The sequence below is a fragment of the Pelobates fuscus genome, chromosome 3 (assembly GCF_036172605.1).
Source record: "Pelobates fuscus isolate aPelFus1 chromosome 3, aPelFus1.pri, whole genome shotgun sequence".
Classification (NCBI taxonomy): domain Eukaryota; kingdom Metazoa; phylum Chordata; class Amphibia; order Anura; family Pelobatidae; genus Pelobates; species Pelobates fuscus.
The window spans coordinates 180,236,490-180,250,847 of record NC_086319.1 but is presented as its reverse complement, the minus strand read 5'-3'; the positions used below and the strand labels follow the sequence as shown (position 1 = coordinate 180,250,847).

General features: G+C 44.1%; 1 protein-coding gene across 3 annotated transcripts in view; it reads left to right on the top strand.

Annotated features, from left to right (window-relative positions):
• LOC134600973 (dihydrofolate reductase-like) overlaps positions 1-14,358 on the top strand; it is a 70,231-nt gene that overhangs the window by 41,184 nt on the left and 14,689 nt on the right. For all 3 annotated transcript variants that reach the window (XM_063445373.1, XM_063445372.1, XM_063445371.1), the window contains exon 3: positions 791-840. In XM_063445373.1, coding sequence (XP_063301443.1) covers positions 791-840 — 50 coding nt within the window. The remainder of the gene's footprint in view (positions 1-790; positions 841-14,358) is intronic.

The following is a 14,358-nucleotide window of genomic DNA, read 5'->3' as shown; positions in this document are numbered from 1 at the left end:
TTTTCTGCTGTTTCACGTATACTGCATCCAAAAATAATGTAGTACACTTATTAAATGATTATCTGTGTTATTGATGCTGGTGTATAAAGTGTGGGAATTTCCTGTTCATGAATGAACTGCATTTTAGTATGCATTGATAGAATTTCATGTAACCAGATTTTTATAGCAATGTCACAAAATGTTCCATGACTCATGTTTCACAGTGCAGTCTATTTTGTAATGTTAGGACAAGGAGCCCTGCATTTCTCAATGTCACTTAAGTGTAGAAATTAGATTATTCCCATCCAAAGAATGGTCATCCAAAAACTAGTTGTCATTTGGAGTTTAAGCCATGTCAAGGGTATATATTTGGGTGACCTGGCTGCTAGGAAATGTGGACATGCCCTCTTTATGAACCATTGTGAATGCTGACAGGAATGCCTTAGCAAAGTGGTTCCCAACCCACTCCTCAAGTACACCCAAACAGTCCAGGATTTGCAGATTACCCAGTTGTGCCTAAGGTGTTTTTAGAAAAAGAAAAAGAAAACACTTTAGACATAACAGGATAATTCCTAAATCCAGGACTGGTAGCGGATACTTGAGGACTGGGTTGGGAACCCCTGTCTTAGCATATACATTACATTTATGGGTTGTGTTTCCTGTTTATGATGTTATATGTGGTAATGTGTAGGTAAAATCTATGGGTTATTTACTTCATGGCTAAAATGCCAATCCTCCAAAGTTTTTGGTTTAGTGAATAAGTCCCAACGTTAAATGATGATCAATAATGTTTTCAAAATTTTCAATGCAGGAATGAATATAAGTATTTCATCAACACGATAACTTCAGTCACACAGCCAGGTACGTATTACACTAGAATTACACTAGAATGTCATAGATAAGAAACAGAAAAACAGCTACCAATTTTGAAACTTTCAACTTTCATCTTGATAAAAACCCTAAAGGGTCGAAACGTTGATGTATAGGTGGTGATAATTTTTTTAATATAATTGGAAAAAACCGAGAGAGTGCTCCTGTCTTTACTTTGTTTATATGCCCTGCTAGGTAAAGTTTATTTGTCTACACTTTTGGGGTTGAGTGCCAGAGTCTGGACATTTATATTTATATATCTTACCATTCTCTCTTTTTTTGGTCTGTCTTTATCTCCACATTTCGCCTTGTTTTGGGTTTATAGCCCTTCTTAGTATCTTTCTTTCCCATCTAATTTTTTGTGTGTGCGTTTCTCTCTCTCTTTCTTTCAATCAATCTCTATCCATGTCTCTGTCTCACCCTTCAACCTCTGGAATTCCTCCTGCTCAATTTATGTTATAGTACAACCAAGCAGTATGTTGGTGAAGGGCTAGGGTGCTTTATCTTTGGTTTTATAGTTGGCTATTTAATGAATAAGCCCAACAAATCCAGTACCCTCAGGGTTTTTTGTTTGTTTTTGTTCTCTAAAGGGCAATTTCTAAAATTGGCCAAGGGTATTGCACATTTTAGTCCAAAATAGCCAATATGGAAACTATTGGCAATCTTACAGCTATTATGGCCTAGAATTGTAATTCGATTGACAGTTCCTCAATCTCAGTTTAATGAGAACCTCAGAAATGTTTGGTGATCTAAAAATGTGCATATAGCGCCATCTACTGTCGTTTTTTTTTGTTTTCTACAAACAGATTAATGTAAATGAATGAATTTATCTACATTATACTGTTTTTATTTAAATTACATTTGTGATGGAGAATTCAAATTAAAGTGCAGGCAAAGATGTCCTCAATCACCTGGCACAATGTGTTACTCCTTACTACAAAGACATTTTGCATGACGGTCTCTAGCCCCACCATTCACAGTGACTATACCACTACAAAGCATAGGGAGGGGACACTAAATGCCAGTGATAAGAAAATTAAGTTGCCTTATCCCTCCACCTTCTCCTTCTGAAACAGATATACATTAAAATAAAAATATATCTGTACTTCTTTCCCCTTCAAAGTTTATAGGGAAATTGAATAATTAGGCAAATATTAAACGTACAATTAACAATTGCAATGACAATTTGGCATGGTAACTACTCACAACACGTGAAAATTGTATATAAAATGAATATTAAAAATTAAGGAAAAAAAATTACGCACGAAAAATGAAACTCCCTTAAAGGAATACTATAGTGTTAGGAATACAAACCTATATTTCCAACACTATTAGCTATAACTTACTAGGTCCTCCACCCCCACCAACTTTATTCTTTTACTTACCTTAATTCTAGGCTAGGCTGGTTAGGTCTCCTCCTCAACCAATGTCATGGTGGGACCTAGTGCACATTAAAGCTTCTCCATAGGCAAGGCCGCCATCAGAAATTTTGGGGCCCCTAACACAGCTCAGGGTCTGGGCCCCCAGGGTCTCACCTCCAACCCCCCCCCCCCCCCCCCCAGGCCTGCCTTCAAATCCCACTCACAGGAATACATACACAAACACACGCACTGATACAAAAGGACACAAATACACACACACACAAATATACACACTTACTCACACACACACATACATACTAACAGACACACATACTGAAACAGACATACACACATATAGGCATACATAATGACACACACATACTGAAACAGACATACACACATATACAGACACAGACATACATAATGACACACAGACACATACTAACATACATACAGACACACACACACACATGCATAATGATATACAATACAGCCACACACATACAAACAGACATACAAACAGACATACAAACAGACATACAAACAGACATACAAACAGACATACAAACAGACATACAAACTGACAGACATACTGACAGACATACATACACACACAGCTAATTTTTCAGCCACCCCCCTGTTTCTTACCTTTTCGTTGCAGGAGGGTGACTGGGGCTAATGGGAGTTGGTGTGGGCTCTTCCTCTTCACAACCTCCACACTGTCTCTCACTTCCTCCTAGCGCTACTTGCTGTGTGGCTGCAATTTTTTTTAAAGGCGCCCGGTCGCACAATTACATGGCCGCAGCGCTGACCGGGCCCCTGAAGATATAGGGCCCATTGGCTGGCCCTAAATGCTTGCACCACCTGATGGGCCCCATCAGCATGCGGGCCCCATTGCAACTGCACCGGCGACAGCGCCGGCGCTACACATTGGGCCCGGCCCGTGCCGAGCCAGTGACAGCCGTCATGGTGGTCACCCCCTGATGGCGGCCCTGTCCATAGGAAACCATGTAATCTCTGTTTTCCTATGGGGAATGAAGACAGGGAGCAGGATGCCGCTGTAGTTACGGACAAGAAGGCATTTTGGTGGCCTTAACCCCGAAACTGCAATGTTTTACATTGTAGGGTTAAACGACGGGGGCACTGCACCCAGACCACTTAAATGAGATGAAGTGGTCTGGGTGCCTATAGTGTCCCTGTAAATGTGTAGAGTGTTAAGATGTCACTCAGCTCTCAAGTCTTATGATCTGTTAGGTAATGTGCACCACCTAAACAGTACACTATTGTAACAGCCACTGGTGTATTTAGCCCAAGGCAAACTAGGCATTTGCCTTGGGCGGCACTAACTAGGGGCGGCAAAAAATGCCCACACGGGCTTCCTTGGTGTTTCATCTGTCCAGTGGGGCTGCTGGGAGGTGTGCCTCTGTGTTTGAATCAGAGGTGGCGTGGGAGTTGTGATGCGCCGTTTGCTGATGCAGATGGAGCCGGAATATGGCATCAGTAGACGGCCCGCAAGGGACGATAGAGTGGAGCAGGGAGATCACAGCTCCATCACCGCCTCTGATTCAAACACAGACGCACGCCTCCCAGCAGCCCCACTGGACCCCGGGGACAGATCCACGCCAGCCCTCCAGGTAGAGAGGCTGGGTAGAAAATGTTAATTATAATGATTGCAATAATTTGTGTGTGTGTGTGTGTGTGTATATGCGTGTATGTGTGTATGTGAGTGTATGTGTGTGTGTATGTGAGTGTTTGTCAAATCAGTAAGAGTCTGTTTGTCATTGAGTGTGTGTGACTATCAGTGTGTCTGACATTGAGTGTCTGTCAGTGTTTGTGTGTGTCTGTGAATGTGTGTGTGTCAAATAAATGAGTTTTTGCCTGTCAGTGATGTCTGTGTGTATGTGACTGCCATTGTGTACAGGGCCGGCTTTTGTGGTGTGCGAGCCATGCGGCTGCACAGGGCGCCATGCAACAGGGGCACCGGCAGCCAACACAGCTCGCACATGTTTGGACCCTAGGACTTCCATTGCTCTCTCTGTGGCACTCATGAGGTTTATTTTGGAGGAGAGCCATGGGAGAGTAACCAGGCAGAAGCAGCACACAGACAGGGCCGGTACAAGGATTTTTGCCACCCTAGGCAAAACAAAAATTTGCCCCCGCCCCCCATGTGACATAACAATGCCCCACCCATATGATCTGTCATATGAACTAACACCAGTGCTGCACACAGTGTGTGTTTACATTAAAAAGCCTGCAGGGACAGACTATAGACACCAAAACCACTGCATTAAGCTGCAGTGGTTCTGGGGACTATAGTGTCCCTTTAATGTGAGGTAAATTAGAGATTAGTGTCACTAATAATATACTACCTACTTACAACCAGATGAGGATGGTGATGGGCTCTGGCTGCAGTTTGACTCCACTGGTCTGATGTAGAACAGGATCTCTGGAGGCTGTTTGTAACTGTGGTCATAAAATTCAATGTTCTGGGAGAACGTGAAGCAGCTCCTTTATTTTGGGCCCCTTGCACAGCTCAAGATCTGGGCCCCAGGGCCTGACGGTGAGTATGCCCATAAGGCCCACCCATAAGTCCACCTATATGTTCCACCCATGAGTTCGCTCACAGGGAGTGGAGTGTGTAGGGGATGTGTTATGTGTTATTGTAGAGGATCTAATGTGTGTGCTTATGGAATGTAGTGTATAGGGATACCAGTTTGTGTAGGTGATGCAGTGTGTTTGTGTGTAGTGGAAGCAGTGTGTGTTTGTGTATAAGGGATGTATTGTGTGTTTCTGGTTGTGTGTAAGGGATGCATTGTGTGAATCTGTGTTTGTATGCATAAGGGATGCAAGGTGTGTGTCTGTAAGTGTGTGCATTGAGTGTGTGTAAGAAATGCATTGTGTTTCTGTGTATATGTAAGAGAAGCAGTGTGTGTGTCTGCATGTGTGTGTAATGGATGCATTGTGTGTTTCTTTGTATGTGTGCAAAGGATGCATTGTCTTTGTGTGTAAGGGTTTCATTGTGTATGTGTGTGTAATGGAAGCATTGTGTGTTTCTCTGTGCGTAAGGGAAGCACGTTGTGTTTCTGTGTGTAGGCATGCATTGTGTGTTTCTGTGAATGTATAGGGATGCATTGTGTGTGTGTGCGCGTGGTGTGAAAGAGCTCCCTGTCCTGCCCCCTGTCCTATAGAGCTCTCCCTTCTGTCCCTTAGAGCTCTCCCCCTACCCTCCCACAGTGGTCTCTTCTCACACCCACCCACCCTCCCTGTGTTCTTCTCACACCCACCCTCCCTCCATGTGTTCTTCTCACCCTCCCCTTCTCCTCACCCCCTCTCCCGTGTTCTTCTCACTCCCCCCTCCCTGTGTCTTACTCACCTCCCCTCCCTGTGTTCTCCTCACCTCCTTTTATCCTCACCCCCTCTCCCTGTGTTCTTCTAACCTTCACCCTCCCCGTGTTCTCATCTCCCCTTCTCCTCACCCCCCTCCCTGTGTTCTTCTTACTCTCCCCTTCTTCTTACTCCTCCCTCCCCCGGTTTTCTTCTTACTCCCCCTCCCCTCCTTCTTCTTACTCCCCCCTCCCCTCTTCTTCTTACTCCCCCCTCCCCTCTTCTTCTTTCTCCCCCTCCCCTCTTCTTCTTACTCCCCCCCTCTTCTTCTTACTCCCCCCCTCTTCTTCTTACGCCCCTCCCCCTCTTCTTCTTACTCCCCCTCCCCCCTCTTCTTCTTACTCCCCCTCCCCCTTCTTCTTACCCCCGCCTAGAACCCTCCACCCCCGTGTTCTCCTCACCTCCCCTTCCCTGTTGCGTGGCAGAGTTCCTCTCCGGTCCACGGTACAGGAGTTTCTGTTTCCTTTGCCCGGCTGGACTGACAGGAAGTGCACACTGAGAGGAGCTCAGCCACGCTACAGGGAAGGGGAGGTGAGGAGAGAGGCAGTGCTGCAGCCGCCTGAGGCTCTCTATAGAGCGCTCAGGCGGCTGCAGCATTAGGGCCGGCAATGGGGGTGCAGGACGCCCCCTCCTATATGGTGCTCTAGGTGGCTGCCTTGTTCGCCTTATAGGAAGCGCCGGCTCTGCACACAGATCATGACATTCATGGCTTCGGTGAACTCCAAGCGCCTGATTAGAGACATGCAGTGTAAAAGGGGCTGTGAGTGGCTGCAGAGGTAAGGGTAGGAGTCAGTAAGGGAGCAGACACTCACTTTCCAATCAGATCCCCTGTGCCTATACACCCAGTAAGCATGTACCTCCAGCCCCCCTCCCTCCTGTCCTTGGCTGCAAGCCACTTGCTGGCATTTTACAGTACTGGCCTCTTTCATGGCCTATGTGCTGCCTGTAGATTCCCCTCAGAGCACCTCACAGCCTTCCTTCACCTGATGCTGTGTGACACCCTACAGATCAGCTAATCCTGTCTGGGAGCATGGCTGAGGATGGAGCTATTGGCTGCTGCAGGTCAGTACTCTGTGATCTGATGTATCTGTTAACTGTCTGTTAGTGCCCCATCTCTGCCATGCTCCAACCATTACAATCCTGTAGGATCTGCCAAACTAATGTCTATGTAAACCACACATTGAAAATATGCATCTGTTGTATGTCAGTACAACCAAAAAGGTAAAAGCGCACACACAATAATAGCAATATTGCACATTTTATTACTTATCTTTTATTTTTTAATAAATCACTTATCTTGATACTCCTGGCTCCTGGCTCCTGACTCCAAACTTGACGACTATTGAGACTCAAGGGGAACCTGCCTGAAGATTTAAAGAAATGCGTATGTCCCATTTAAGTGACATGAAAGCTGCATAAGTCCTGAGCCTACTTTTAAACGGCTCATTAAGTGTGAGTGATTCCATCTCAGAATTTCCCTTTTTATTGTACATAATATACAGGTTGCACTATGTCCTTCTCTGTGTTTATATTTTCTGTATAGGGATTTCTATAAGTGAATCTACTCATTGTGTATAAGGAGGAGATACCTATTATTTGTCATATTTCAGGTAATCACTCCTCTTGGTGTGTGTGTGCGCTTTTACCTTTTTGGTTGTACAGTATTTTATTTAAGTATATATAGTGGTGATATACTTGGTTTTGGCTGCACCATTCACCTATTTGACCCTTTAGCGCCACCTCTATACTGTTTTTTCTGTTGTATGTCAGTGTCTGTATGTGTCATAAGGAGCAACTCTCAGTGTCTGTGTGACAGTGTTTATGCCAGGGTCTGTGCCAGTGTGTGTGTGTATGTGTGTGTTTCAGTTAGTGCTTGTGACAGTGAATGCCTGTGGCAGTGAGTTCTTAGGTCAATGTGTGTTAGTATTTGTGCCAGTGTGTGTGTCAGTGCTTGTGTCATTGAGTGTTTGAGTCAGTGTGTATGTGAGTGCTTGCTCAGTGTGTGTGTCAGTGAGTTCTTGTGTCAATGTGTGTCAGAGGCGTAGCGTGGGGGGTGCAGGGGGGGCCGGCCGCACCGGGCGCAACATCTGGGGGGGCGCCAGGGGCGTATTAGCCGCGAGGCAAACAAGGCATTTGCCTTGGGCGGCATTTTCCAGGGGGCGGCAAAAAAAGCCGCCCCCAAATGCCCAAAGCAAATGTCTTGTTAGCCTTGCGGCTAACAGACATGCTGGCGGGCTGCTAGGCTGGGCGGGCGGCATTGGTGGGCGGCCGGCAAGGGAGCACTTCCTCTGAGCTGTCTGCTCAGCTCCCTCGCGCGCCGCAGAGTGAGGCTGGGAGCCGGAATATGACGTCATATTCCGGCTCCCAGCCTCACTCTGCGACGCGCGAGGGAGATGAGCAGACAGCTCAGGGGAAGTGCTCCCTCGCCAGCCTGCCGCCCGCCAGTGCCGCCCGCCAGTGCCGCCCGCCCAGCAGCCACTGGACCACCAGGGAGGAAGAGAACCCCCTCCCCCCCCCAGCATTTCCAAAGGTAAGGATGCTGGGGGGGTTACATTTAAAAAAATATATATGTGTTAAAAATGTGAGTGTGTGTGTGTGTATGTCTGTTAGTGTGTGTGTGTGTGTATGTCTGTTAGTGTGTGTGTGTATGTATGTCTGTTAGTGTGTGTGTGTGTGTATGTATGTCTGTTAGTGTGTGTCTGTTAGTGTGTGTCTGTTAGTGTGTGTCTGTTAGTGTGCGTGTCTGTTAGTGTGTGTATGTATGTCTGTTAGTGTGTGTATGTGTCTGTTAGTGTGTGTGTGTCTGTTAGTGTGTGTGTGTGTGTGTGTCTGTTAGTGTGTGTGTGTGTGTCTGTTAGTGTGTGTGTGTGTGTGTGTCTGTTAGTGTGTGTGTGTCTAAAAATCCACGGGTTAGGGGGCGCAAATTACTTGCCCTGCCCCAGGTGCTGACAACCCACGCTACGCCACTGATGTGTGTTAGTGAATGATTGTGCCAGTGTGTGGCAGTGAGTGTGTGTGTGTGAGTGAATGATTTTGCCAGTGTGTGTTAGTGAATGATTGTGCCAGTGCTTGTGGCAGTGAATGTGTGTGTGTGTGTGTGTGTGTTAGTGAGTGCTTGCTCAGTGTATGTGTGTCATTGAGTGCCTGTGTGTTTGTGTCAGTGAGTGCACATGTCAGTGTGTGTGTCATTGATTGTATGTGTCATGGTGGGTGTAACTGAGTGCATCTGACAGTGGTTCTATGTTTATGTGTGATTGTGTGTGTCAACGAGAGTATGTGTTGGTGTGCATACTTTTCTTAAATAGACCATTTGCTATATATAGTTTTTTTCTTACCTTTTTAATGACAAATTTATTTTTTAAAAAAGGACGTTTTACTTAAAGGAACACTATTGTCACCGAGACCACTTCATCTAAATGAAGTGGTTTGAGTGCAGAGGCCCTTTTTTTGAGAAACTACAATGTTTAAATTAAGGTTAAGTCCACCTCTAATGGCTGTCATTATAAGAGCCACTCGAGGTGCTTCCGCTGCACTGACTGAGTAAGACTCGCTCACATGATGCAGGAGCCCCATTGGAAAGCGTTGATTCAATGCTTTCCTATGGGAACATTTAACTGCATGCACAACACTTGCTTCTCCTGTGTGAGAAGCATTAATTTGGAAATTGGCGCAGTAGGCAATGTCTTCTCCATGACATTGTGTGAGGTGCTAGAAAAAGGTGAATAAATCTTTATTATTTTCTAATTTTAATTGCAAATGGGAGGGACACATATATAGAGCTATAATTATATTGCATTTATGTAAAATCAGTATTTTGATACAGCTTTTTTATAATTTTTTGTGGTGGGCTAATAAAGGAGGTTTTAAATGGTGAGCAGTATTAATGGGAGGGTGTGGTCGGGAGGCAGTATGGCCAGAGTATGGCGTCGTGAAGATTCTTCGCACAGGGCGATTACAGGCCAAAGGCCAGCCCTGAGTGTGCATCTGCCTGTGTGTGTCAGTTAGTGAATGTGTGTGTGTCAAATCAGTGAGTCTGTGTCTGTCAGTGACGTCTGTGTGTTTGTCATTTAGTGTGTGTGACTGTCACTGTGTATCAGCCAGTGTGTGTCTGTCAGAGTGTGTGCTTAAAGGGACACTATAGGCACCCAGACCACTTCAGCTCATTGAATTTGTCTGGGTGCAGTGTCCCAGTCCCCTTAACCCTGCAAGTGTAATTATTACAGTTTCTCAGAAACTGCAATAAGTACCTTAAGGGGTTAACTCCACCTCTAGTCTACCAGATGGACTTCCGAGTGGTTAAGCGACCAAAAGTCGCCTAACTGATGCTGGACATCCTCACACTGTGCATGAGGACATCCTGCATCTGCTAAATCCACATAGGAAAGAATTGATACAATGCTTTCCTATGGGGAAGCCTAATGCAAGCACGGAGGAGGAGCCTGACCCAGCGCCAAGGGACTTTGGGTAAGCGACTGAAGGGGTTTTAACCGAGTGGGTCGTGGGGGGGGGTGGGCAAGAGGAAGGGGGGCACTACTATACTATAGTATCCCTTTAAAAGGAGTAGGAAAAGGTGGAGTCTAAAGAGGAAGGGGTGGATTCTTAATCAGGAAGAGGTGCAGCCTTGACAGGAAGGGGTGGGGCAAATTTATATTAGGGGGGTGCCCAGGTTTAGTTGTGCCTAGGGCAGCACGAAGCCAAAATACACCACTGGTAACAGCCTATCAAATGTGCATCTGCCAGAACATTCTGTATACATCATCATTTTTTTCACCCAACGCTGGATGAATGAGTTTATGAAAAAAAGACAAATCCTTGCTTGCAGCTCCTATTTGATAAATAAGAAGGCTGAGCCTGAAATTGTGGGAAGGGTTACCCGGCCTATACATACACAGGCCTCCCCTTCCTCTGGGCTGATACTTCCTGGTTCAGTCCAAGCCACTTGGCACTAGCAGGGCCTCTCCTTCTCTTAGTTCAGATAATTCTTCGCCATCCGGCACTTAGCAAGTTGCCAGTTGATGTAGGGCTACACAGTCATTGACAATTCATCATAGTATGTCTCACACATCAGAACTAGGAAACATTGTCACTCACATGTACTACCACTACATCTTCCCCCAGCACTATCCAGCATACAGCTAACCTGAGTTCCTTGGGATCTGGGACCTTTCCTAAGTTGCTGCTGAGTGCAGATGTGCAGACATACCATTCCAGCTACAGATTGGAAGCTTGACTGTATAGCCTCATTATTGGTAACTGCTAAACCCCTGACTTGGTACCAGCGCTGTTCCCTCTTATGGATTTGTTTCCATTCCTAGGCGTTGCACCAGCTTTCGTTTCAACTGTAGGCCCCTCCACAGTCTCTTACTGGTATACTGGACTCGATCAAGATGGAGTTACCCCTCCACTCCCCTATGCCTGGGGTCCAGCATATCGGAGAGATTTGGTGCCCTTCCATGGAAATTATGCCTACTCCCATTGGGAACTCCGGTCTCTCTGAACTTGGTTCTCTGAACTTGTTGTGTGCATTTACCACAGGGTTGATACTTCATCTCCTACTAATCAACCTCTCACACATTTTTCTACTGAAAATTGCACTGTGACACTTGACGCACATTGCTTATAAAGACTCGTTCATATGGCCGAACTCCCACTGGAACGAGAAAGTCATTAATTATTTCCCTACAATCTGATGATTCCCTTATTCTCTGGTCAAACACTGTTGCCACACTGCATTTGCAGCCATTTCTGAGGATTACCAAGTCCATAACATATGTACCTAGTGGCCAGCAGTAAATCAGAACCTAACCTAGTTATCATAACTTCAGTCCCCTTTGCAGTCTACACCATCATGACCGCCACACATATAGTCTGGATAGAGGGGGCAAACTCAAGTCACACAGAATGTGTATTAGCTCGGTCCTCCCTGCTAACATTCACATAATTATTCAGGTATTGACTAGACTGGCAGCAATGGCGATATTAACACATACCAAGCTGTCACAACATAACAGCCTATGCCTTTTCTCGCTCTGCTTAGCGTATTTTACCATGAACATCCAATAGCTGCCAAATGTTCTCTCTAAACTCCAACATTCCAGGGCCTTACTTTGAATTGACTCCCCTATGACCCCTGGCGTATGCAGCACTCACTACCAATGCCTTCCGTTATATACTGGAGTTCTGGACAGCTATTGTATGTTCCCTTCAGCATATCAAATCGTTAATTCATACTCAATAGACCCCACAGTGGCGTTCACATCCTTTTGCCACCTTAATCTTAAATTATCTAACAACACCATTAAACTACTTGGATACAGCCTTCAACATTTCAAGATCATTCTCTTAGTGTTGGCGCTGCTTCTGCAGTGCAGCGAAATATCCCAGTACACGTAATCAATGACTGGAATGAGGGTAATCATCTGCATACACCATAAGCATCCATCAACAGGAGAGGGAATTGAGGCAGGCATTTAAAGTATAATGTATATCATGTCTCCACATATTAAAGTATTAAACTGTTAAACTTTTTGCCCTCTTTTACAGACCTACCTGAACATCGGTTTCGGGCACACCACAACCGATTTACACCACCACTACTATAACTACTATAACTACTAAATTGTCCCTGACTACAAATGGGAAGGCTGAGCCGTAGGTGCAGCCTCAAATTGTGGGAAGGATTACCCAACCTATAAATACACAGGCCTCTTCTTCCTGTGGTTTGATACTTCCTGGTTCAGCCCACCCACCGCTCCCTTTATCAAGCCATTAAATTTTGGTGGGCCCTCTTTTTATAGGCCTACTTAAACATCGGTTTTGTGCACACCACAACCGATTTACACCACCACTACTATAACTCGGCTTATTGTCACTGACTACAATTGGTTGTTAAAATGCGTTTCTCACATACAAACACTACTCTGAGAATTTGAGATCTAATTTAACCATGGTTGAATATTCTGACAGTGTGTCTCTTTGTGCAGCTGGAGAGAAGAAAATACTATGTACTGTAAAAAACCCACTAAGCATTGAAAGAACTATTGTTGTTGTAAATAGTGCAACATGCACTTTTTTAACTTAGTGTTTATAACTATCTCAAACATATCCTAAAATGTGCATTTATGTGAAAAATAACATATTTTTCCCAAATACCTACATTTTCTTACTCACGATATATGCAGAAGTAATAAATGAGAATGGCCTCATTTTTAGTCAAAAAGCAAGCAAAATCATAATATTTAACTAAAATTCAGTATATATCCCATGTAAAATGTAGATACTTAGATACAGTGTATATGCTATTCATTCATAGAAACATAGAATGTGACGGCGGATAAGAACCATTCGGCCCATCTAGTCTGCCCAATTTTCTAAATACTTTTATTAGTCCCTGGCCTTATCTTATAGTTAGGGTTGCCTTATGCTTATCCCACGCATGCTTAAACTCCTTCACCACTTCAGCTGGAAGGCTATTCCATGCATCCACTACCCTCACAGTAAAGTAATACTTCCTGATATTATTTTTAAACCTTTGCCTCTCTAATTTAAGACTATGTCCTCTTGTTGTGGTAGTTCTTCTTCTTTTAACCCCTTCAGGACGGGTGACGGACGAGGTCCGTCATCCAGGGGATACCCTTAACGACGGATGACGGACCTCGTCCGTCACGCGGTAAAATTAACCCCAGATCGCCGCAATCGCGGCGATCGTGGGGTTAATGGTGCTCCGGTCTGCCTCTGTATTAGAGGCAGACCGGGAGCACCGGATCGGGCTTCCCCAGTACATGTGCCCGCTCTGACAGCATGTCTGAGCGGGCACATGTGCTCTCTATACTCACCTCCGCCTCCCTGCACTTCCGGGTTCAGTGTGAAGTGCAGGGAGACGGATCTTCAGTGATCCTGCCCCCTGGTGTGTAAAAAAAAAAGTTAAATTAAAATCCCACCCCCCTTTGCCCATATTAATAAAAAATTAACCCCTTCCCTGCCAATTGATCACTGACTACAGTGATCAATTGGCAGGGATTACATTTTAATATGATCTGATTTTTTTTTTTTTTTAACCCCTGAGGGTTAATTCTTTTTTTTTTTAACCCTCAGGGGTTAAATTTATTTTATTAATTAATTTTAATATTTTAAAATTATAAATTTAGCTAGCTGGGGAGGGTTGAGTTAGTTGGGAATTGGGGGATTTAGTGTTAGGCTAACTAGGGGTTAACGTTAAAAAAAGTTTTAAAATAAGCTTTAAAAAGTTAAAAAATTAAGTTAAAAAAAAGTTTTAATAACGTTTAAGTAAAAAATAAAAAAAAATAAACCCTTTACCCAGTCCAAATAAAAATTAACCCCTTCCCTGCCAGTCTATCACTGCCTACAGTGATCAAAATACAGATCACAGTATTATACTGTGATCTAATTTTTTTTTAACCCCTGACGATTAACTTTTATTTATTTTTTAACCCTCAGGGGTTAAATTTATTTAATTAACTAATTTAAATATTGTATAATTAAATATTTTGCTAGCTGGAGTGGGTGGGAGTTATGGGAAAATGGGGAATTTACTGTTAGTGCTGCTTACTGCTAGTTAGGGGTTAACGGTAAAATAAAAAGCTTAGTTTTAAATGTTAAATCTGTAAAAAAAAAGTTTTACGAAAGTTAAGTAAACTTTAAAAAAATGAATAAGCAAAACAAAAGTTTAAAAAATAGTTTTAAAAAGTAAAAAAAGTTTTAAAAAGTTAAAAAATTAATTTAATAACGCTCATTACCACTACAC